The following is a 26,536-nucleotide window of genomic DNA, read 5'->3' on the forward strand; positions in this document are numbered from 1 at the left end:
ATATGATAATACAAATTATTTTTCGGTAATGATCATACAAATTAAGTTTAATAATAATATGTGATAGAAACTATTTCTAAAAATAGTGCATGATAGAAACTCTTATGTGGTAGAAACTCTTTCTCAAAATAAGATAAACTCAAAATATGAATATAATGAAACAAATTATTTGTTGGTAATGATCATACAAATTAATTGAATCAATAATTAAATCATAATTCCAAATTAATTTGATTAAGTCACTATTTTAATTGTTATACATTTTCTGCTTTAATTAAGTTAATATATTGAAATATTGAAATTCAATTATTGATATATTTTGATGTAGAATTATTGTTATGTATTTATTGAAATAAATTATATATTTCATTCTCTATTTAGATTTACTTTTATTGAATTTCAGTAATTCTTACTTTATATTTCGTTAATTTGAATTAATTTGAATTTGAATTTGAATTTTATTAGATAATTTTGAATTTTATAGAATTTATATCAATTAATAAATAAATACTGAAACTCCTTACGCAAAGGCCGAGAAAGTAGTTCTACACTTGATCTTAGCAAAAAGACCAATAAAGGTTAGCCAAAAGGCCGACCAAAAAAAATTTAATACTACACTTAATCTTAGTCAAAAGGCCGAGAATGTGTGATTATTATTTCTTTGACTCTATAGTTTTACAAGAGGCTTTCATATAATCATTTTTATTTAAAACTAATATGGGATTTTGTAATTTGAATTAATCTCTTTTTATATTTTGTTAATTTGAATTAATTTTAATTTTATATTAGGTAATTTTGAGTTTTATAAAATTTATATCAATTAATAAATAAATACTAAAACACATAAACACTATGTATATTTAACAATCGTACAGATATAAATATATAAAGACATATATTTAAATAATTAATGTAGTGTTTGATTAGTCAATTGAAGGCTCAGTAGTTCTGAAGAATAAATACTAAAAAAAGGTTAGCCTCTGTAAAATTTTAAGTGATATAATTATCATTGAATCAGTACTTAAAATTCAGCTTTTAAATTTTTCAAAAGCAGCGTTGTCTTTTATCCCTTTCTTGGCACCACTACTCTCCCACACTCCCACGGAGCCTTAGTTGTACTCTCACTCCAGCTGGCTTGCTTTTTCTCCGCAGGGGAGAGTTGCTAATACCAGTATAAACCAGAAGATCCTTTCATTTCACTGGTCCGTCTTTGTCTTCCTCTCTTCTTTCTCTCTCTCTAAAAACCCTAGCTGAAAAAAGTATTCTCCTCTGTTTCAACAATGTCTGACTACTTCCCGCAAGAAGTGTTGATCGAAATACTCTCAAGAGTTCCCGCGAAATCTCTGCTCAGATTCAGGTGCGTTTCTAAGTCTTGGCTCTCTCTCATCACCAGCCCTGATTTCATCGGCCTCCACCTCAATCAATCACACAACAACCACCACAACCCTCACCTCCTCATCAAATACTACTCTCTGGACCCCAAAAAGGAGCGCTATTCGCTCCGATTCGATGACGAAACACTCACCACCGTCCACGAGTCCTCCGAACTCAAATGCCCATTCAAGACTCGCAGAAATAGCTTCTTCCGGATAGTGGGCATCTGCAATGGGTTGATTTGCCTCTCCGACGACCAGTTTGGTTACACCTATACTCTCATCATCTGGAACCCTGCCATTCGAAAGTGTGTGAACCTTCCCAAGCCTCGCATTTGCTTCGACACCTATGGACCCTACATGTTCGTTCTTGGGTTCGGGTTTGATTCTCGCAACAACGATTACAAGGTTGTGAGAATCGCTTACCTTCGCAATAAAATGGGTTCTTGGGACGCCGGTGCCGGTGTCGAATCGCTGTTGGGAGGGGAAGATGATTACATTGTTCCTCCTGAGGTGGAGGTCTTCGCTCTGAAAGCTGGGTCTTGGAAAACAATTGACACCAATGTGCCTCCGTATCACATGGTTGAGTATTTCTATTCTTCGCCTTTTGTCAATGGGACTATCCATTGGCTTGTGTATAATAAATCGGAAGGTTGGGACCAGAGTCATCGCTGCACGATTATTGGGTTTGATGTGGGTGGTGAGGTGTTCTGTGAGCTGAAACTGCCCAAGATATTGGCTCATGATAGCCCCCTGAACATGGTCATTGCGGTGAATGGGGACACACTTTCGGTGTTCCGGTATGATAATCGGGCGAAGATTAGGCATTGTTCGGTGTGGGTGATGAAACAGTATGGTGTGGTGGAGTCCTGGAGCAAACAATTCAATGTTGATTTGCAAGGAGGATTGTTAGGGCCTGCACTTGGGTTTAGGAGGGATGGTGAGATGCTGCTTGCTAGGAGGAATGGTGAGGTGATTTCGTATGACCCTGATAACAGAGCTGCTAAGAGTGTGGGAATTTCTGGCGGTAGAGACTCAATTTATGTTGGTACCTATGCTGAGAGCCTCGCGTTGCTCGATGGAGTGAATGCCGCCTCCGGTGCTAAGGTAGATTCTTGTGACATGGTTGATTCGGAGGAAGAACCTGTTTCTAATGGACCAGATAGAAAGGCACTAAAAGAACACGCACGCATGCATTTTGTTTTTTCGTCGGTGTTTCTCCATCAGTAATGTGTGTTCTTATTTAATATGCATAGTGTTGACTCAATGCTACTTACTCATGGAAGTCAAGTGTAAACATTGCATTACTTCACATCTTTTGAATGATGATGTGTTGGCAATTGGTAAGTTGTTAGGATTAGCTTAGTAGTTGTTTTGGCTAGTTATTAAGGTGATCAATCAATGTTACAATATATACTTATTTATCAGAGGGATGGTCATATGGTTTACTTTTGATATTGTTCATCAACTTAATTATCATGTATTGGAATGTTGCCTCATATGGTCGCATATGATGCCTATAGTGCTTTTAAATGACAGTTTATTATCTTAACTGTTTATCATGAATGGGTTGGTAAGTTTGGGTGACTCCAAACTGTGCATTGAGAACTCCATGAACATGCTCTCGAATAGAAAATACTAAATAGTTGCTGGTATGACAATTTGTTATGGTTTTATTTCCTGAGGTGGGGGTTTATGTTGGAAGCTTCCCATAACATTCTCAGGCTGTTTTGGAAGTAAGTCAGCCATTACCTCTTTTACTAAAAGATTGAAAATGGAATTTGGTATCTGATAACAAATAATGCTTCAATTTAGTGAGGACAAAGTCTAGATAATGAAAATTTGACTCAATTATCTTTATTAATTGTTGATATTTGTTCTTGTTAAGTAAACAGTTTTAGGCTGCACATGGATATTGAATTTCAACTTTGCATTGAATTAACTCTGAGTGGCAACCACTAATCTTTCTGGGTCATATATAACTGCAACAAATTTTTTATGGTATGCGTGTACTGGAAAGGATTGAGATCACCCCACCAGTGGACTCCAGTGCTGATGGAGTAATTTCAATCCTCCCTAGTGCAATGGAAAGACCAGCTGCACTGGAGAGGATCCTCTTTCGTTGTGCCTCAATGTTGTGAGTTGATTTGATTCATTTGAAAACTGACAATGAGGGAGAAAGGAAAGGTGGAATACGTGTGGAAAATATGTGTTTTTTTGAGTATTTTGTGGTAATAGTAAATTTATCTTTTACTTATAACAAAAAAATAATAATAAATTTATCTTTTGTTTTATTTGTATAATTTGTATGTTGAATATAGTGAGCAATTACCAAGGAAAAGGTTTTGATAGCTTGTCTTTGTAGCTATACGTTTTTGAGGCCTCCATTTGCTACTGCATAGTTTTTTCTCAAATCTTTTATTCAAAGTAATCAGTCAAGTTCCTCTTATATTTGAAGTGAAGGTGAATTTCCAATATATGTGAAGTTGGAATCAGTGCATCTTCCTTCATTTTTATGCTATTTTTGGTTTGTGTTCTATAATTTTATGATTTTTTTTTTTTCCTTTTTTGGGAATTAAATTGTTGCATGCTTACATGTCCAAGCACACTATTTTCTTTGTGATCATTCCGGTGCATTAAGATTTTGTAGCTGATTGGAGATTCATGATGTCTACTCACTGCTTTAGAAAATATTTGAATGAGCAGAGCCGGCCTACCTTGATATTGTACATGATCTCATACGGTTGGATAACTTGGCTGTTGTGCTTCAAGGTTGTGGTTGAGTTGAAAATCAACAATAGGGGAGAAAAGAAAGGCAGACTATGGATGAAAATGGTATGTTTTGTTGACTATTTTGTGGTTTAGTAATCCTTTATTGTGTGATGTTATACATTGCATACAGTGAACAATTTCCAATGGAAAGCTGCATTTAACTTTTTTTGTAGCTTTATACTCCTGAAGCCTCCATCGTTACTGTTTTATTCCCCCACCCCCCCCCCCCCCCCCAGCGGCAATCTTGTCACTTCTGCTGGAATTTTGTTTTGTGGACTATATCTTCTTTTTCATTTGATAATAAATTGTTACATATCTACATATCCAAGCACATCATTTTGGTCATTATGATGCGGTAAACTCTAACTGATTGGAAGATTCATGTTGTTTATACTATGCTTTAGCAAATATTTGAGAGAGCAGTGCTTATTGCTTACCCTCTAACCATCACACCTGACCTAATTACCCAGGGGTTGTTTGGACATCTAATGAATTTTAAATTGGTCCATTGTTTGATAATGAAGTGGAATGCACAAGTTGGTACTGTCATAGTTACAAGATGAAAATTCAAGATTGGATGAAATACTGATATTAGCAAGTTTAAAGTAAAACTGATCCTTTTTGGATTCTTAAAAACATGATGTACTCATTTTTTACCTACGTAGAACACTTTGTGCTTGTTCTAATTTCAGGTTGGATAATAATCTTACATTTAGTTTCCTTTCTCAATATCATGTTAGTTCTTGTTGTTCTTAGAGTTGGGTTGTGGTGGTGTAGTTTCTTAGCAGAACTAGAGAATTAAAGACAAAACCAAAACAAACTACATCATGCTGGTTTATTGAAGTTCCTTTAGGTGGTTATTATCATTAAATTGTGTAGGTTATCTGTTCATTTTGCATCAGCTGAGGTAGTGTAAATCCTTTATTGTTTTTTAGTACTTCCTCTAGCACCCTATGACTTTGTTTCTGAAGAATTTGTGTGTTATACCATTACAACTGAGGAGGCGGTATCAATTTGGATAGTTTACTATCTGAAGGAAGTATAAGAAGCCCAAAGGCGTAGATAACTATATGGATTATGGATTTTGTTTCTGTGGTTGTGGATCATTGTTTTGCCTTTTCATTACATACTTTCTTATTTCAATTTTTTTCTTTTCTTTTTTGGTTTTAACTTAGCTCAGATGAATTTAAGATGTTCTCTTGCCCTTACCAATTTTCATAAAATTAAGAAAACTGGTGGGGCAAAGTCGGTGCGTGAGTTTCTTGACAAGGTAAAAAAAAGAAGAAGGTATTTTTGAATTACTCAATTGAAGTTCCTTTTTATGTTTAGTTGAGATCAGTGCATCTTCCATCATTTTTTATGTCATTTTTTGGTTTGTGTTCTATAGTTTTTTTTTAATTCCTTTTTGGCGAATAAATTGTTACATGCTTACATGTCCAAGCACACTATTTTCTTTATGATCATTCTGGTGCTCTAAGTATTTGAAGCTCATTGGAAATTCATGATGTTTTATACACTGTTTTGAAAAAATTTGAGCAAGCAGAGCTTACCGCCTAACTTGATATTGTACATGATCTCATATGGTTGGTGTTTACACCCTTATTTTCACTCAATGGAAAATACACACGTGGAAGGAATTCTTAGTCAAGCCGGGTTCTAACACGTGGAAGAATTTGGGTCAAGCCGGTTTTGTGATGGGTGAGAGTTTTGCTCAAGGAAGGGTCTCAATAAAATCCAGTTAGGAGTGGTTGGCTTGGTTATATTAAACTAGTTTAATTTTATGAAGGCCTGTGAAATAGGGTTTGACTCAAAGAAGCCCATAAAGAAGATAGGCAGTTGAATTAAATTGCAGGAAAAGCCACGTAAGAAATGTTTGGTCAAAGGAACATGTTTATTATTAAACGTGGAGAGATTGGAGTTCCTAAAAATATGGAGGACGGTTTTCTTCAAAAACCACTATAGCCATAACCAAATTGCATGTTTGGGGCTACTACTACCACCATCCGGGAAAATAGGAGTGGTGGCCATTTGCTCAGACAGAGGAAGTCGTGCAAATCAAAGTACGATCACACAACTGTTGGCATGTTTGGAATGTTGGAACTCTAGAAGGATTAAAGCACGGTCACATGATGGCACAATTGCAGGGCAACTCCAGACACGATAATAACGTGGGAAAAGAACGTGGAAGTTCTAGAAAAATCACACAATTGCATGTTTGGAACGTTGGAGCTCTAGAAGCACGTCTGCACGTTTGCATGTTTGGGACGTGGAGGTTCTAGAAAGATCAAGAACGGCACGATTGCATGTTTTGGGACACTTGTCAGCTTTTGGTGGCATCAACCAATGGAACTGCTATTGTTAACTGTTATATTTTCATTCTATAAATAGGACATTATGTATAACGTAATAGGGGCTCAACGCTAAAAACGCATTTCAATACAATCTTTACTTTACACTGCAATGCAATTTTATTATGTTTAGTCTAAGTCCTGCACTTTACTTTACATTAGATAATCTTACTTTCCAGTCAATTACTTTCTCAAGTAGTTTGTTTTTTCCTAGCCAGTTAACTATCCTGAAGTCCTTTATCAAAGGCAAAAAGAACCTTGAGGTGTTCATTCCAGACCTCAACACAATCGTCTGGTCCTACAGTCTTCCCTCTGGAATATTGTTTGGATCTCTCTTTGGAATTACTGCAGTTCCTGGCACGCCCACCCGGTTCCATCAGAATCGGCGCCCACTTTTTTCAGGCCAAACAGTTGGATTCTTGGATGTTGTGCCTCTAGCTTGTGGTTGAGTTGAAAATTAACAATGGGAAGAAAGGAAAAGCAGATTATGGCTGAAAAATATGTGTTTGGTTGAATATTTTGTGGTTTGGTAATCCTTTATTGTGTTGTTTTATACATTGCATATATTGACTAAAGGGAAGCTGCTTTTAACTTGTTTTATAGCTTTACACTCCTGAAGCCTCCGTCGCTGCTGTATTTCTTTTTCCTGTCACTTTTGATGCCATTTTGTTTCGAGTATATCTTTGTGATTTTATTTATTTATTTATTTTAAAAGCTTGTTATATATCTACATGTCAAGTACATTATTTTAATCATTATGATTTGGTACACTCTTTGAAACTGATTGTTTATACTAGGCTTTAGCAAATATATGAGAGAACAGAGCTTATTGCTTATCCTCTATCACACCTGCCCTAATTACTCGGGTTGTTTGGACATCTAATGAATTCCGAATTGGTCATGTTCGGCTCACAAAAAAACGTGGCCGTTTCCAAGTGTGGAAAGGAGGGCGTGGGTTGCGGGCGTGCCAGGAACTGTTGTCGTTCCAAAGTTGAGTTTTAAACAATATTCAGGCGATTGTATGAAGGACTAGAATGACCACCTTCAAAGGTTCTTTTTGCCTTGAAAAAGGACTTCGGGATTGTTCTATAGCTAGTGGAAAGAAAGACGATATTGAAAGTGCAGGACTTTGAATAAAAAGTTGTAACGACCCTAGCTGATGCCAAAATTTTAAAAAAAATTGGCATAACCTCCCCTAAAAATGGGCCTACCACAACCTGTTTAAATGAATTTTTTAATCTGTCCCAACACAATAAACATATAATACATTCTAGCATCCCTTTCATCCATTCACCATGCCTTACTTAGTTCCTCTCATGGTGGAACATCCACACACCAATTAATCTAAATTATCATAATTACATTCCCAAAATACATGGTTGAGATTTAAAGTCCCTGTCTTACAACGTTACATGATACAATTGCATGGAAATATATATACCATAATTCCATTAGTTTCATTTACATCAAACAAAAGATAAGTTCATTATTAAATTACAAGGCCATGAATACTAACTTAATTACATTTCCACAACTATGAATATACATAGAATGGTCAAAATATAAATTAGCAAACAACCTTCTAATAACTTTCAAACTTGAGATGGATTGTCGTCCACCGGTTAATTTCCAAGACCTGAAAAAAAAAATATAAATATATGGGGTGAACAAATTGCTCAGTAGGTGGCACCTAAGACACGCATCTTGTGTCCCCGTGAACCCAAATAAGGAATAGGACAATAGGAATTGGGGTCATACTGTGTAGGGAAAATACAACATAATATACAGTCTCAACACAATCAATATGGAGCAATGAAATGCAGTGCATGTTAATGTCGCTCCCCATTTTCAACAATTCAAATCCACCAATTTCAAACTGTTAATGTAACCCCCTTTGGTGACTCCGCAGCGCCGAGAGAAGGATTGGCTACTGTCCCTGACCTTTGGTGACTCCGCAGCGTCATTATGGGGCCCAGATAGCTCAACTACGCTAGGGCAATCTCCCTAGTTCCCTCTAGGTTACATTAACCTACCGGCCCGTTGGTGACTCCGCAGCGACCGGGTTTTCTCAAAAAAAAATTTCATCAAAACTTGTTTCCCCCAAAAGTTCCCCTTTTGTATCAAACAATTTCTTTCCCATTTTGCTACCCAATCACATGCATGATCATCATATGCTTTCATGATGCCATGATACATGAAAGATTCATACAATACACAATTTAACATGCTCCCATTCAACAATTTACAAAGAAATTACTAGCACCATAAGCATAATGGAAGCTACACATAGACATGCTTTCCATATAACAAATTCTACCAAGATATAAACACTGAAGCATGTAAAATCAACATCTAAGCATGTTTGTCTCACAAAACCACATATACACATAAACATGAATCTCATTTACAAAACCAAATCATTATTAGAGGTAATCAACTCAATTAAGCATGTTAAGCATCAATTAACAAGGATTAATTCACTAGGGGGCAAAAACTCATGGATTAGAAACCCCTACCTCTTAGAATTGCGAAAACCCTCAAAATGGGTCCAAATTTTGAAGTCTCTAGGGAGCACCAAAACTGAAATTGCTTGTACCCACGTGTAGAGTTCGTCGTGCTCTCTGTTTTGCCTCAAACAACACTTAAATCTACCATGTAATGAGAGAGAAATCAAGATCCAAAGTTTGGCTTCCAAAAGAAAAGAAAAATGAAGGGAAATGAGGGAGAGAGAGGAAGAAACAGGGAGAGAGAAAAATGAGAGAGAAGGAGTGGTCTCTAAACCACTAATACATTAGTGGTGGGTCCCTCCACTTCAAATTTTGATTTTCCATTATTCTTTTGTCACAAAATTCTACACCACATAACATGTACAATGCACTGCATACACATACCACTTAGTCCACATGAATTTAAATGTACCAATTGCAATTGGACCCAACCACAATCCCGTACGCAAAACGTGAAATGACAGAAATATCTTTGCAGCAACAAAATTTTCAGAAAATTAAAAAATGGCAAAAAAAATCGGAAACGTCGCAATCTACCCTCCTTAAAGAGATTTCGTCCTCGAAATCTACCCTCCTTAAAGAAAAGGCTCCCAACCACAGTCTTTCTGAGAACTCCTCACAAAATCCCAAGACTAATAACTCAACAACCATATTGCCTTTGACACTAGCGTCAACAGGCAATCACACATTGCCGCCAGAAAACTCAATGATCACCACTCCCATGAGGGAACTCATCACTCACAACGTCATGCACAAAACCCACTGAATCCTATACTCAACTTAAGACCAACACTGGTCTCCTCTACACTGCTACATAATACTTCGGAGCTCGAAGAAGAATGGTCACAAGACCCTGGTGTTACTCAAGAATTGACTCTAGAGGGAGGGTGAATAGAGTCAATGGCCAATTTTCGCAAATAATAGAAATACAATTTCTAATCAACAGTATAACCAATTATGCAATAATCAAGATATGAAAGTAATCAATTTAGCACAATTGTAAAAGAGATAAGGGAAGAGAAATTGCAAACAATAACACGGCGATTTTTGAGAGGTTCGGAAACTTCTACTCCTCGGCTCAAGATCCCTCTTGAGACTTATCAAATTCCTTAGAGCTTCTCCTTAATGGTGGAGAGCAAACCTTCAATTGAAGCAAGACTTTGCTTCTCTTTCTCGCTAGGAGAACACCCTTCTCCTAGGCTTCCTTTTGGGTCACACCAACCCTTTACAGTATCCTTGCTAAGAGACCACCTCTCTTAGTTTTACATAGGCCACACCAACCCTTACAATTTCTTTGCTAAGAGAAACTCTTTCTCCTAGGCTTACAACAGATTTGTAGATAGAATTTGTAGTACAAGAAATCCTCTCAAGAACTGATACAAATCAAACCTCACAATAGAGTATATATGAAATCAAGTGAAGCTCAAACTCTAAGTATGAAATGTATGAGAGATGATGAGGAAAATGCAGAACAAAAGCTCTGATGAAATACTAGAACAAAAGTTCAGCAAAGGCTCACTAAATGCTCTCTGAAGTTCACTCTGGTTCAGCTATGGAAGCTTGTATATGAGATGAAGATTGATGTCTAAACAGAGGCTCTATGAGTGAGTAAAACCAGAACAAAAGCTCTGTATAAAGGTAGAGCCAAAAGCTCTCTTTGATGCACTTGAATGAATGTTCTTGAATGCTCTCTCAAGTAGTATAATAGAGCAAAAACTCTATGAAGATTAAAACAAGAGCAAAAGCCCTTTTAATCTTTACTGGAATCTCTCAAGATAGAATAAGAGTGAAATGAGAGAGATGAAGAGAAGATTGAGAACAAAAGCTCTGATTGCAATGTGATTTAATGTCTCTTAAATGGTGTGTTTATTTGCAGACAAGCCCTCTGTATATATATAGAAATTCGTAACTCAATATAGCTGTTAGAAGTGGTTAGAGGAATTAAATGCAGAAAAAATGTCGTTGTAATTCAAAACCCTCAAAGGAGCCGGCTCTTTGCAAAAGTGGAGGCGGCTCAATTTCAAATGGAGGTGGCTCCATTAAAAAAGTGGAGCAGGCTCTTTTTTTGAAATGGAGACGGCTCAATAGAAAAATGGAGCCTTCTCTAGTTTTGTAGAGCCTTCTCTACTTTCCCGAGCCTTCTCTAATTTTGTAGAGCCTTCTCTAGTTTTTCATTGAGCATTCTCTACTTTCCTGAGCCGTCTCTAATTTTGTAGAGCCTTCTCTAGTTTTTGAGAGAGCTGGCTCTATTTCTTATAGAGGCTGCTCTTGCTTCATGAAGGCTGCTGCTAAATTGGACAGAAAAAAGTGCATGACTTCAAATGGACATAACTCAGTCCATGAAACTCCAAATGAGGTGAAATTTGAGTCTAAATTTATTGTCTTGAAGTCAGCTATCTAAAACCACTGGCCTTGCTCAAAAATGCCAACCATAGAAAAAGTTATGGCTATTTAAGTGTAACCTAGTCAGAATTTTTGCAAAGCAGAATCAGGTATTTTGTGAACCTCATATCTCAGTCATTTTAAATCCAATTTAGGTGAAATTTGAGTCTAAACTCAAGGGCTCGAAGTAAGCTTTCCAATGCCACTAGCCTTGTGTAAAAATTCCAACTACACAAATAGTTATAGTAGTTTTAGTGCAAGCTAGTCTGAAATTTTTCTGGGCTGAAAATTGCTTCTTTGAGATATCCATCTTTCTAGCACCTAGGACTTTGATGAATGATTTAATTTTGTTCAAGGCCTGTTTCTAAGAGTCTAGGGACATATGAAGATGATAAATTTCAAGTGCATTGTATTCTAGAGTCATTTACCAAATTTTGGCAACAAAGGCTTTAAAGATGAAAAATTAATTCAATGCCGTTTCCTTTTCTTTTTAGAGACCAAAATAAATATAATGATTAATGTGCATGGTCCTAGAATTTATAACTTAAAAAATGAGTTCTTTCAAAGCTTATCAAGCTTGAACTAACTCTTTCTTAGCAAAGATTTCATATGACAATATATATAAATGAAGTTCCTAGTCTATTGCTAATGGTCATAGGAGCATATGAATGATACATGATATGCATGGTCCTATAATTTTGAGCTTCAAAAAATATTCAAATATACTTTGACATTGAATCTTAAGCTCTCACCATCCTATCTACTCTTTTCTTCATTCTTTGACCATGATCTTTTAGGCTTGATGAAGACTTTCTTTCTTTCTTTCTTTGAAATGCTTTGTGTGATCTTTGAAGTCCGAGTTCTTCTTTAATTTCTTGCAATTTGATGCTTCCTTGAATCCATTGCTTGAGTGTTTGGAATGCTTGAAATGGAACTTCTAGCTCATCATTGAGGATTGAATGATTGATCAATTATACTTCACTCAATGAAAATATTAGTACATAAACATCATTAATGGTTTGTAATCATCAAAACATAAGATTGACCTTTAGATAAAATCCTTAGGCCAACACCTGGAACATGACAACATCCTATCACACACATCCTTCTAAAGGGAAACTCAGACCCCAAATGAGAAACCTCATCCAGCACACAATCAGACTCCCAATCTACACGTCACTGTCTAATCCAATACTCGTCATCCAACATACGGCTATACTCCTACAAAATCATACAATGACCACTAACGACACTAACCGATAATTATAATACTGGTCAACTTTAAGATAACTAAATGATGAATTCCCCAACAATTATACAATTATGAGTCACCAAAACAATAAGATGTACTACTCTGAATTCTGAACACAAATCCTCAAAACGAGATTCTCTATAATCAATGATTGTACCACTAACCCGTTATCAAACACCCAATACCACCTAACACCTTCCGTCACCTAAGATAAATCAGGTAAGTCCACATTGCCACACCAACACAACATACAGTACCATACTCTCACTATCACTAACAAGTTGGAACGATCATTGACCTTGACCCGGTATCGTGCCAAAGAAGGATTGATTCAGGAGAAATGGTTGGCCAGGCCACTCTCATCCTCAATCTGATCTCGACATAGACATCGTTCTTGTCCTCAGGTGTAAACCTCAAACACAACCCTAAACAGTCTATAAAACAACTATAAGATCCACTCTTTAACCAATCCATCACTCTACGTAACCCGACCGCCATACAACCACATACCAGCTTTAAAGATCCTAATCGCACTTTAATCATACAACCCTTAACAAGCGGGAAACAAAACGACCCCAAACATCATAATTACCAATTAGCACAAAAGATCACAGTCTTCTCATAGCACCTATATCAGGTAAACAACTCAATATCACCATTTGGTTTAATTCTTACCTCTTCAAAACACTCGATGCGACCTCTCATGCCTGAAACCTCAAAACCAAAGTCAATTATCCCTACTATTCTCCAATGGAATCCCATAATCATTTTCTAGTTGTATAACACCCAAGCAATACGAACATTTATCCTTAAGTCACTATTAAAATCAATCACCTCTAAAATCATCCGAATACATGAGTCATATCACATCACTTAATTATTCTCAAATTGCAATTCATGACACATTCCCTAGCCACCACTGCGAATAACAAACATTAGAAATACAAACCTCATTTGGCAACTCGTGCCTCAAATTCTACCAGTCAAAACCATCCTCAAAACAAGGACTACAAAACTAAGGCTATACCTCCCTCCGTGGAAGTAAGTCAACCCCTTCAATCAAAACCTCAATTGACAAACTCTAACAAAGTAACACTCACTCGCAATTCCATCCTTCCATGGATGCACACAACTCCTAGACAGAGACAAGACTCACAATAAACGATGTCCTTGCCAGGACTAGAACAACGGAAGAGTACCAAGCCCCGCTCTCACAAGAGACCAACAACTCGCACCTGTATGCACCCGACACCCTATTACACGTTACTCATCAACTGTCCAACCATGGACCCCCACTCGCTCCTGAGATGAAATGAACTTCCTATGCACTAGGAAAAGAACCGACTAGTAACACACAGAGAACTACGAACACCAATCTAGGCGACCTCGCCACAAACAAACCGTCACGCTCTATTAACACAAATACCTCACACACACTACGCTAACCAAAACTAACCAGATAAAAGCACCAACGCCCTTAACATACTAACACTAGGAAACATTGCTGTAAGTTGGACACCGCGTCCCCTCCAACCCGATAATCTCTAAATGAGAAACTCTGTGAAATATAACGACACCTGATCACTTGTTCTACCTCTACCCTTTTGAAGTTGACACTGCCTTAATCACCATGTACATAAACCCGTGACCTCAATCACAACGACATTATGACTTATCAAAGAAAAGGGTGTCTATCTAGCAACACCGTCCTCACTGACCCCAACGTTCACACCATCCATAATTGCCTCAACTGGCATACAATCCATCACCTACCTAACAACACACAACAAATGACTCGTAATTTCCAAACTACATTTGGATTATATCTTAAACCACTCTGCTCATTAGCACCAAGCATCATACTAAAACACCATAATGCCCCTACTGCCACTTATTCCAACCACAGTTCTATCATATCCTCCCACTGGACCATCAAACCACAATTATAAGACTATTCCTTAAATATCCTTAAGACAATATCATCATAACAAAAGAACAAACATTACTCTCGATACTCCTCATAATGATCAGTATATATATATCCTTAAAAAAAAAACCTCAATACGGCAATGCCATGCCAACAAATCCTCAAACAAAATGAGCACAAGATCCGGAATGCTCAACACCCACTTGTCTCCTTAGAATCATCTACAATACAATCATTCACGAACGCTTAATCGACCACCTAACCTATTGTTTCTAAGGTGATTGACATGACTAAGCAAGAAAATTTTGTGTCCTAAGTTCAACGTCATTACCACTACCATCACCATCTCCATTACTCGTTAATCCGAACAATCACCAAGGAAAACACTAATGAAATACTATACATAATTGTCATTACATACCTTCATCCACAGGAGGTCTCTCTGGTGACTCAATAGGAGAAACAACTGGACTGGCTACACGACCCTGAGTCTCCCATTCCTGTGACTCCCTAAGCTAAACACCGATTTGTGATACTGAAGGTCGAGTCGGTCCTTGCTCTGAACCTACCTCGCCAACTGGAATTCCACCTCTTTTGGGACAATCCTTCTTCCTATGGTCTAGCTGACCACACACAAAACAGACTCCAGAACTGGGCCAATCCCAAGGGCACTCCGCTCTCAAATGACCAATTTGCTTGCACTTATAGCAAGCCTTCTCGACTTTAGAGGATGTCCCCGGCGGTGAAGCAAAAACAGCAGAAGAATAAGAAGAATCACCCTTTAACATTTTCCGTACATGACTCTCACACGACATATCCCTTTCCTTAACCTGTTTCCAAAAATCTCCGCCTCTTGATCCGTCCATAACCCCTGTTCTCACTGACTGTGCCATCGACCTCTGGGTCTCTATGACTACTGCATGTACAAAGTTTGTCATAGCCTCAACCAAATTCTTAACCAAAAGATCCCAATCAAGGAACTCATCCTGCTCCCCATCATCATCTGCTTCTCTACGTCTCTTCGGAGGCATGATTCTAAGAATAGAAAGAAGGAGATCAAATACAACACAATCATACAACCCTGACTCAAAGCTTTGAACATTCACACACAATAAGGGCACCTAGCCATAACATATGAACCCGTTCTACAGTCGTGCTCAGGATGACTACACGCCAAATAGCTCAATCCACGAGCTAGAAGCCCACGTCATTCGTTCGATAAGAATTGGCTCCCAACAACCCTGAAGCTACTGAGCTCCTCGCCATCTCAGGTCAAACTCACACAATCGTCAACGCCGTGACAATTACCCCAACGTACTAGCGATCATTCCAATGCTTAACCTTATTACTACTACATAAGGATATGGACACATACACATATGCGAGGTGGATGAAACTTACAATATCATCGTTATAAACAATACTGCACGAACCGTGCCTACTACTTGCCATTGCCATAACTCTCATACTCATCATCATAACAAGATCAACAAGTCTTTAATCCTCATCATGGTGACAATATGCATTACTTTAAACATATAAACATGTGATCACATAGCAATTAAGCAGGTAAGCAAGTAAGCAAGGAAGCATGCTTCTTAAACAGTTAATCACTTTATCATGTAACACACAGGCATGTAAACAATTTAGCATGCAAACAACTTCCCATGCAATCCTACATAGGCCTCTACCCGTCGTCCTAAGGTTATTGAACCATCGCTCTGATACCATCTTCGTAACGACCCTAGCTGATGCCAAAATTTTAAAAAAAATTGGCATAACCTCCCCTAAAAATGGGCCTACCACAACCTGTTTAAATGAATTTTTTAACCTGTCCCAGCACAATAAACATATAATACATTCTAACATCCCTTTCATCCATTCACCATGCCTTACTTAGTTCCTCTCATGGTGGAACATCCACACACCAATTAATTTAAATTATCATAATTACATTCCCAAAATACATGGTTGTGATTTAAAGTCCCTGTCTTACAACGTTACATGATACAATTGCATGGAAATATATATACCATAATTCCATTAGTTTCATTTACATCAAACAAAAGATAAGTTCATTCTTAAGTTACAAGGCCATGAATACTAACTTAATTACATTTCCACAACTATGAATATACATAGAATGGTCAAAATACAAATTAGCAAACAACCTTCTAACAACTTTCAAGCTTGAGATGGATTGTCGTCCACCGGTTAATTTTCAAGACCTGAAAAAAAAATAATATAAATATATGGGGTGAGAAAATTGCTCAGTAGGTGGCACCTAAGACACGCATCTTGTGTCCCCGTGAACCTAAACAAGGAATAGGACAATAGGAATTGGGGTCATACTGTGTAGGGAAAATACAACATAATATACAGTCTTAACACAATCAATATGGAGCAATGAAATGCAGTGCATGTTAATGTCGCTCCCCATTTTCAACAATTCAAATCCACCAATTTCAAACTGTTAATGTAACCCCCTTTGGTGACTCCGCAGCGCCGAGAGAAGGATTGGCTACTGTCCCTGACCTTTGGTGACTCCGCAGCGTCATTATGGGGCCCAGATAGCTCAACCACGCTAGGGCAATCTCCCTAGTTCCCTCTAGGTTACATTAACCTATCGGCCCGTTGGTGACTCCGCAGCGACCGGGTTTTCTCAAAACTTTTTTTCATCAAAACTTGTTTCCCCCAAAAGTTCCCCTTTTGTATCAAACAATTTCTTTCCCATTTTGCTACCCAATCACATGCATGATCATCATATGCTTTCATGATGCCATGATACATGAAAGATTCATACAATACACAATTTAACATGCTCCCATTCAACAATTTACAAAGAAATTACTAGCACCATAAGCATAATGGAAGCTACACATAGACATGCTTTCCATATAACAAATTCTACCAAGATATAAACACTGAAACATGTAAAATCAACATCTAAGCATGTTTGTCTCACAAAACCACATATACACATAAACATGAATCTCATTTACAAAACCAAATCATTATTAGAGGTAATCAACTCAATTAAGCATGTTAAGCATCAATTAACAAGGATTAATTCACTAGGGGGCAAAAACTCATGGATTAGAAACCCCTACCTCTTAGAATTGCGAAAACCCTCAAAATGGGTCCAAATTTCGAAGTCTCTAGGGAGCACCAAAACTGAAATTGCTTGTACCCACGTGTAGAGTTCGTCGTGCTCTCCGTTTTGCCTCAAACGGCACTTAAATCTACCATGTAATGAGAGAGAAATCAAGATCCAAAGTTTGGCTTCCAAAAGAAAAGAAAAATAAAGGGAAATGAGGGAGAGAGAGGAAGAAACGGGGAGAGAGAAAAATGAGAGAGAAGGAGTGGTCTCTAAACCACTAATGCATTAGTGGTGGGTCCCTCCACTTCAAATTTTGATTTTCCATTATTCTTTTGTCACAAAATTCTACACCACATAACATGTACAATGCACCACATGCACATACCACTTAGTCCACATGAATTTAAATGTACCAATTGCAATTGGACCCAACCACAATCCCGTATGCAAAACGTGAAATGACAGAAATATCTTTGCGGCAACAAAATTTTCAGAAAATTAAAAAAATGGAAAAAAAAATCGGAAACGTCACATAAGTGCTATAGACTACTTGTTGGAAAGTAGGAAAAGTAAGTGCTGGACTTAAATTAAACATAATTAAAATACATTACTGGAATGTAAAGATACATGAAATGTAATTGATAAGCAACGATGCTGAATTGTTGTGTGTGTTGAACAGGGTTTGTATTCTAGGCCTAAGTGCTCTATTTATAGAGTTTCTTTGCAGCAGTTGGCAATGTGGCAATTTCAACAGCTTCTGAGCCCTCTAAGTGGAATGTTCGGATTGTGCCACGTGTCCCATGTCTTCCCCAGATTTTTCATAGTGCTGACATGTGTAAAATCATATGTTTCCATGATCTGTAACTTTTGAGAGGTGGTTTTAGTGGTTGAATGCTTATACCCACGTTTTGGAACTGCCCAGATGGAAAGACAACTGTTTCCAGCAGCAATTGGAAACTTCCACCTGGCTTGTCCGGGCTGCCAAGTGTCCCATGTTTTTATTGTTCTTCTTCTTGGTGTGTGGTCACCTCCTTTACTTCATACACATAACTCCACTACTTTAACCATATTATCCATTATCTTCGGCCATTTCAGTGGTAGTAACAATTTGAAAAACCACCATTTTCAACTGATGATGTATTTGAGTTTGGCCAGGTATCCCGCGTTTCTAATAGTCTTTTCCTTCCACAGAGACCTTTTTCCTATATAATTCTATACATATCATGCATGTATATAGCTGTCATTTATATACCCATGCTCTCCTTAGCTTTGGTAACTTTCTTTAGTTGGACTTTCCTTTGTGGTTTTGCTTTCAGGGCGTCATGTGCTCCATAATTTTCGCAACTTCCTCCTTATGGGTTGTATCTTTGGTGTGTGTATATATATATATACACACACACATACACTAGCCATTTTTGCAGATGATCACCCACATCCCTTTTCTTTTGCAACTCTGTATTTGACTTAGCATAGATAATGGCTGCATATTTGTCGGCATTCTCCTAAAAAGTTGGAAAAGATTTAGCACCACGTTCACCCTTCTTTGCTTGGTCAACTTAGTCTTGCTATATTGGGGATTTTGAAAACACACGCTTTTGTTCAATAACCCTTTATAACAACAACTTTTAAAAGAGTTGATATACCAAGTAAGCTCCATGGAACTCGCCATGTGTCACTTTTATATTGGTTTACCAACACCATTATAGCATAGACTCCATGTGTTGAAAACGGATTGGTTGGATGAGTCTTGTCTTGAATAATTGCATAAGGTTGCATGTATAGTAGTATTTCCATGCACTTCTTATTTTCCATCATTAGGAAATCGGGCCGTTGATCTAAAATGGTAAGTCTTTATAAGAATCGCCATTTTCTTACCTTTAAAGATCCTACGTGGTGAAATATAATTGGCCTATTGATCCTTGCTTTAGATTGCTACGTGAAGTCACATTTGTGCTTTCAGCGTGGCAAGTTCCATTGGAACTCGCCACATGCTTCCTTCTCATTGGTAAATAGTCCTCGTGGCATAAAATCAATCTTCAATAATGCCACAATATAACTTCCTCTTTTGAATATTTAAGCAATATTCTAGTGTGGCAAGCCCACTGGAACTTGTCACATGTAATCTTTCCATTTGCCTAAAAATAATTGGATAAACAGGTCCATTGTCTCATATTGAAAATAATGTACAATTTTGTACTGTCATAGTTAGATGTAGAACAGTGTTGTCAAAGGGGTGCGCCTAGGCTCATACAAGCACAACACTTGAGCCTGTTTGGTGACTAGGTACGCCTTTGACAACATTTGCTCCTTTAATATGGAATACAAATATGCTTTAATAGTAATTTAATTTTTCAATTGTGCGCCTTGCTTCATTCAGGTGCGTGTCACCTTGCGCCTAGGCTCTAAAGGACCTCTAGTGCCGGCCTTTGGACTTTGATAACACTAATGTAGAATCACTTAGATAAAGATGAAATGCAAGATTGCCCGAAATCCTGAAATCAGCAAGTTTGAAGTAAAATTGATCCTTTTTAGATGCTTAAAAACATGATGTACTCATTTTTAACCTATGTAGAACACTTTGGGCTTGTTCCAATTTCAGGTTGGCAAATATTCTTACAGCTAGTTTCCTTTCTCTCGTGTTACTTCTTGATGGTAATATAAATCTATATATTTTTTCATACTTTCTCTAGCACCCTATGACTTTATTTATGAAGAATTTGCGACAACAGAGGAGGTGGTGTCAATTTGGATAGTTTAGCATCTGAGAGAAGTATAAGAAGCCCAAAAGCGCAATGGATTATAAATGTTGTTTCTGTGGTTTTGGATGATTATTTTTCCTCTTCATTGCATACTTCTTATTTGAATTTGTGATGGTGTTAACTTAGCTCTGATGAATTTAAGATATTCTCTTGAGTCATAGGATCATGTATTGTCTGCTCTTGAGAGGCCGAATGAAAGGTTGTTTTTCTGTCCTCAGAAAGTATAACATGAAACAGAGGCCTCTGAAATTGTAATCTCAGTGGTGAATGAATACCTACCTGTATTTGTTTTCTGAAAACATTTCTATTTTCCTATTATCATTATTATTATTATTATTATTATGTTTATTGGTTATTGTGTTGGAGAACTAGGAGTTCTACTAGATGAGAATTTATTTTGAAATTTATAGCCGAAAGGAAGCTATACATTTTTTCAAGATCCCTTGTACTAATTAATGCATCTGCTGACATATTTTGCTTTACAGGAGAGGAAAAGCCAATATGCTTTACAACAACTACATGTATCATTTAAATGTGTCACACCACCTGCACATTGATCTTTTTTAACCCAGCTGTGACCGTCAATTTGGACGATTCTAAGTGCTTACCTTGCATTCCACTTATCATGGTACCATCAGAGAAGATTTAATTGAGGTTTGAAAGTGCAAGTTGTTGCATAAAAGAAATTTGCATTGCCAAAAAGATGAAGATGACATCAAGTTTGAAATGGATTCTCTCCTGTTTCTCACCGTGCAGTATCCATCTTGTGCACTATTAAATCAATAGTGCAACACACTACACGGTCACAGGCCACATCACATATATATGCAATACTCATGCAACATGTTAGATTGTGTTACAATACTCGAAAATTATTAAATTGAGAATTCAATACATTTATGCAGTTGTTGATTTAAAGTTGCTAGGTTGTCGTTTTAAACTCACAGGACGACACTGAACGAAAAGATGAACAAGAGAGGATCATGATCCCTAATTTATGAACCATCACACTAGCTACATGGTGTACGAGTTTGTATATTATAGTGTGTTGGGTGAATGATCATAGATGCGCAAGTCAATGCTCATTGTCAGATTAGGGATGACCACGGATAGGATTAGGCATCAATCCTAATCCAATCCGGTCTCAACAGATTAGAAAAATATAAATCGGCCACCGATGTGTGGGATAATAGATCGGATCGGATCCGTAGAATAACAGGTCGATCGGATTAGCCAATTGAGATTTTCTTAAATAGTCCAATATTATTTTTTAACAATCCAATTTGATCTGCATGGATAAGATCAAATCGGACCAGACTTACATATTGACGGATCAAATGCCCACCCCATGTCTGATGACTCACAATTCAATGTCATATCGTAGTGGCACACCATATTCACATACAGAAAGGTCAAGACATATATCCAACCAGCTGTGTGAAGAATTGGATTCCTTCCTTCAAATCTACTTCATCTTTTTTTTCCCATGAAAGAGCATCTCTTAAATGGGCAAAGAATCACACTATTACATTTAGCATAGAATAAAGAAAAAAGACAAAAAAACTGAAAGAATGAAAAGATGGGGTATATATTCACTAGGTGCATATCAGCATAAAAACAAAGGATTATAAAACTGAAATTCCACAGCTAGCCCAAAGAAAGCATTACTTCTTCCTATAACTGAAATTCCAGAAATCATCAGGAAGAAGAAGAAGAAGAAGCAGCCATGAGCAACCGCACCAACAACGCGCCAACACCTGGGAATTGGCGGTATGGACAAAGTTATGGTTCCCATGCTCCTAACAGTAATGACTGGAACCTCACGGTGTTCCCCCGATCACTTTCCTATGGAGCAACTCGGGTTAGTATCTTTTTGCACATATAATTTGAAACCATAAAAGAATTAAGCTGAATTATTACAAATTTTGCTGAACAAGATTGACTTAATTTTCGCCTATGCGATAATTAGATATTGATTTCAGTTGTCTTGGTGTGTTTTCTAGAATGCCAGTGGAGGTGCACAGGAACCATGGTGGACACATGAGGAAAGAGTGATCACAGGACCTCCTTTTGGCTTAGCCAGGTAATTACTGCTTATTTCCAAACCTGTTTGAAGAGTGTTTAATCTATATCTTACTCAAAATCTTCTATATTTGCAATTTTCAACTGACAGTTTCAAAGTAACTTAGCCAAGTTAGATGTGTCGGATAATTTCATCTATTATACAATTTTTGTTTTTGACAATATTATTATAGATATGGTTTATTTATTTAAAAATATTGCAAATTTTCAGTTCCGTTGTAGAAGTCACAGATTAACTCGAGACAAGTCAAAGATATAACAACAATTTCATCCATCAAACTTTTTTGTGTGGGGGTGTGGAGGGAGGGAGTTACTGTACTCTAATTTTACAGTTTCAAGAATTTAAACAAATATATATATATTGTCAATTTCCCGACCTTCAACTATTCTTCCCAAGAAAAATGACCAATCTTATTTATTGATAATATTATTATAGATATGGTTTATTTATTAAGTTTTTGATATATAATTGTATGCTCTTGTACAAATTAATGTTTAGAGCAAAAAACTCACAACGTTGTAGGACAAGTAGTGTTTAAATAGTAACCAAAATAAAGAAAGGGGATGAGAATGAGAATATTAGATGAGGCTAGACAATGGAGGTGAGAGGACAGACGAATGGAATGAGAATCAGATTGAAGATTGAAGGAGGTAGGATGGATAAATTAAGGGATTGAGAAAAGCAAGAACACGAGGGAGAGAAGACACAAAGGGAGAGTTCGCAAGCTCAACGATAATATTCAATATTCCAAAACTTAATTATTTGTTCACAAAGAAGCCTTTATATAGGCAAAGCATAATCAAACCCTAAAATATTAAAACACTAAAATATCCCTAAAAATAGAACATTGTCAAAAATAACAAAAAACAATTAAAATAAAACCTAATTACATAATCCCTAATTTCATCCATCTTTGCCCCTTCTCCAAAAGTAGAGCTTGAACATGTGCGACTCATCATCCTTGAAAATCATCATAGCCCGTTCCCCATCAGACACCCTCCTGTGCTATTTACAAGCTCTCCCTTAACTCGTCGGAGTTGTTCATGTACATGGAACTTATAAAGAAGTTGATTTCCAAATGCAACACAATATTGGCACAAACACTGTTAAAAGTTTGAACACTATCACTCCCATGACCAAAACTAGAGTCCTACAGTTTAAAGAGTACATGCAGTCAAACACAATTAGTTTCTGAAGTCTACATCTACAAGTGGTGCCAACATGTGATGTGAATCCTTGCATGTTTACCTCCTGGTATTTGTGCCACAAGGTGCATAATACTGAGGAAAAATCATTGATAGCAGGGTCATGGGTGGAACACTAGAGTAAAAGAGGTCTAACTGATCTCGGCTTTTCAAAATATAAATTTTCCAACAATGCTTTAGATTACAAATGTGATTATGCAAAAGTTTCCTGCACCTGCAACCTTTAATTCCTAAGAACAACCCCTTCCTCAACCTCTGATAATTTCTTCTAAACGCGGTCTCATTTCATGCTTCCAAGAAATGCTACCATATACTATATATGCATATAGTTTAAAGGGACCTTGTTTCAAATTATTAACTAAAAAATAAAAAGCCGTGAAATGCAATTAGCTAGTAACAGAATTGACTATTTGGCAGGCATTTAGAACCCAAATGGAAATGAATCATCTCATTTTGCCTTACATATGTCCACTTTCATGGCTTTTTACATTTCTAATTTTCTACTGACACATTATATAGAAAACTTTTTCCATCTCTGTCTGATTAATTTGCTACCATCAAACATGGATCAATTTGCAGTTTTCCAGCTCCATCTCATTCTCCTATACGACTTCTAGTCCTCGACAATGATTTGCCAAGAGAGATGAACCCTAGGCTCGGACAGTTCCTCCAGGAGTCCCATCCAAGGTTCGCGGGACAAAGGACTACGCAAGTCCCTGCACAAGATGAGGAGTCCAGATTGACTAAAGATCAGCAATACGCGGCCTTGAAAAACATGAAGACAGAAATTTACAATCCCATGCCAAAAAGCTTAGCAAAGAGACACAGCTTTTATTACAGAGACCGTGCCAGAAACAGTTTCAATGACAAGGGAAAAGAGCAAGACGATGATGGCAAAGCTTGTGCCGTTTGCTTGGAAGATTTAGAGTCTCAACAGATGGTTATGACCACACCCTGTGGTCATATGTTCCATGAGGACTGCATTGTGCCATGGATAAAGAGCCATGGTCAGTGCCCAGTTTGTCGGTTTGCACTCTGCGAGCAAGTTAGACAAAGTGCAGCGCCGCGAGTCAACAATAATGTGATGCCACGCAGTGATTCAATTTCAGGAGATCTCATTTCTATTATAAGAGCCATGGAGGATGCTTTTGAATGGAGGAATATGACCCGCTGATGCGGTAGCAAGCAGAGGACGACAGAATGTGCTTACTACTAGCGGCAGTGTGGTCTTTGAAATGTCAACCTATTATCACACAATGCTTAAGAACATAAATCAACAAAGAAAATGAACTAATAACTCAAAACTCAGATCGATAAAGCAAAGCTCATATATCTTTTATTCGAGGTCTTGACCTCTATTTATAAGAAATTCTAAATGATTGAGTTCTTCTAAGATTCGCATTGCAATCTCAATTATAGCATACTACTATTCGTAGTTTAGGCTTGAAATCACACTATTCGGGCGTTCTTAACGAGTCCAGTCTATCGTGCTTGGTTAACCCGGCCCTTTCTTCGTGTCAATGCTCAAGTTGGAAGTTAAATATTCTTCATATTTTTTGGTGGTCTCCTCTTGTGCTGATGTGTCAACCTTCTATTGGTGGGGAATTATTTTCCCTCCACAACATTCCATCTCTTATTTGTAGCCAATGATCATGGAAACTTTGTATCTTCTCAACAGAATCCTTCTGAACTAAAAGTTAACCTGAGAAAGAGATTTAAGACATGAGAAAGAAAGCACATAAACCAGAGAATATGAGATGGCTTAGAGAAATGAAATGATAAATGGTAGAAAGTGGTTTACGTAGCCCAGGACAACATTAGTTACGAGAGAAAAGAAAAGAAGAGAAATAATGACAATAATCTCTGTTTATGTTTGGATAAATTATGGAGGAAAAAAAAGAAAATGATAATATCCTTGTTTGGAAAAAGTATTGGAGAGAAAAAAAATGAATGAATAATAACCAAATTATTATCGTACTCTTTTATGAGATGGGACTCAAGTGATATGACAAGTTTTTTCTTTCAATTATTGAGTGTAGTTTCGAAATTATGAAAGTATTACTTAACTGATCTCATTTCTCTCCTAATTATTTCTTCTCTCCATTTAAGACAACTCATACACACTTGATACTATCTTTGTTTTCTTAGGAGCTATTAACTGCAATAAGGCTTTCTTATAATCTCAACTTTTCAATATAAAACAAGTTAAAGTGGCTGTACAATGAAACTTTTTATGAATGGAGCATTTATATGGTCAAAAACTGAATCACAATTTTACAAGAAAACAAAACACATGCACATACTTTTCAGGTTTCAAATTCTTCAAATCATAACCCATGTTCATATTTGTTCTGAATCACAATTTTACAAGAAAACAAAATACATGCACATACTTTTCACGTTTCAAATTCCTTAAATCATAATCCATGTTCATATTTGTTTGCTGTATCTTATTTGATTTTGATTTATTTGGATTGATCTGAACCACGTGGTCGAACATTATTTAATAATTAACAATTAATCCCCCAACAAATGGCTTCTTTAGCAATGCTCTTTAAATAAACAATAATAACAACATAATAGGAGTTCTAAACTTCATTGCGTAGCTATTTCAGTTTTGCATTTGGACTAAAGGCTTGAGAGCAAAAGTATTTTTTCAAATAAAAATATATGAAACAATTTTTTATTTTTAAATTTTTTTTATCACTTGACATGTCACATTCCAATCACATGTGCAATTTGCTCAGGTCTGGTATTTGAGAGATAACATCTTGAACATGATTATTTTTAAAATCGAGAAGTCTAAACACGACGTAGATGGAGTGTTG

General features: G+C 36.9%; 2 protein-coding genes across 2 annotated transcripts; both read left to right on the forward strand.

The window, feature by feature from the left end:
* The first annotated feature begins 1,113 nt into the window (after positions 1 to 1,113).
* On the forward strand, positions 1,114 to 2,925 carry LOC132314819 (F-box/kelch-repeat protein At3g06240-like). Its single transcript, XM_059813628.1, has one exon. It carries the CDS (start codon positions 1,281 to 1,283, stop codon positions 2,601 to 2,603), a length of 1,323 nt encoding a protein of 440 aa, XP_059669611.1. The 5' UTR covers positions 1,114 to 1,280; the 3' UTR covers positions 2,604 to 2,925.
* Positions 2,926 to 22,033: 19,108 nt separating this feature from the next.
* Positions 22,034 to 25,101, forward strand: LOC132311219 (uncharacterized). The gene is made up of 3 exons (XM_059809043.1): positions 22,034 to 22,281; positions 22,424 to 22,503; positions 24,288 to 25,101. Exons 1-3 carry the CDS (start codon positions 22,147 to 22,149, stop codon positions 24,880 to 24,882), a joined length of 810 nt encoding a protein of 269 aa, XP_059665026.1. The 5' UTR covers positions 22,034 to 22,146; the 3' UTR covers positions 24,883 to 25,101.
* Positions 25,102 to 26,536: the final 1,435 nt, after the last annotated feature.

This window comes from Cornus florida, unplaced genomic scaffold (assembly GCF_030987335.1).
Source record: "Cornus florida cultivar Cherokee Brave unplaced genomic scaffold, ASM3098733v1 CherokeeBrave_3.0.0_Hap2_Chr06, whole genome shotgun sequence".
Taxonomy (NCBI): Eukaryota; Viridiplantae; Streptophyta; class Magnoliopsida; order Cornales; family Cornaceae; genus Cornus; species Cornus florida.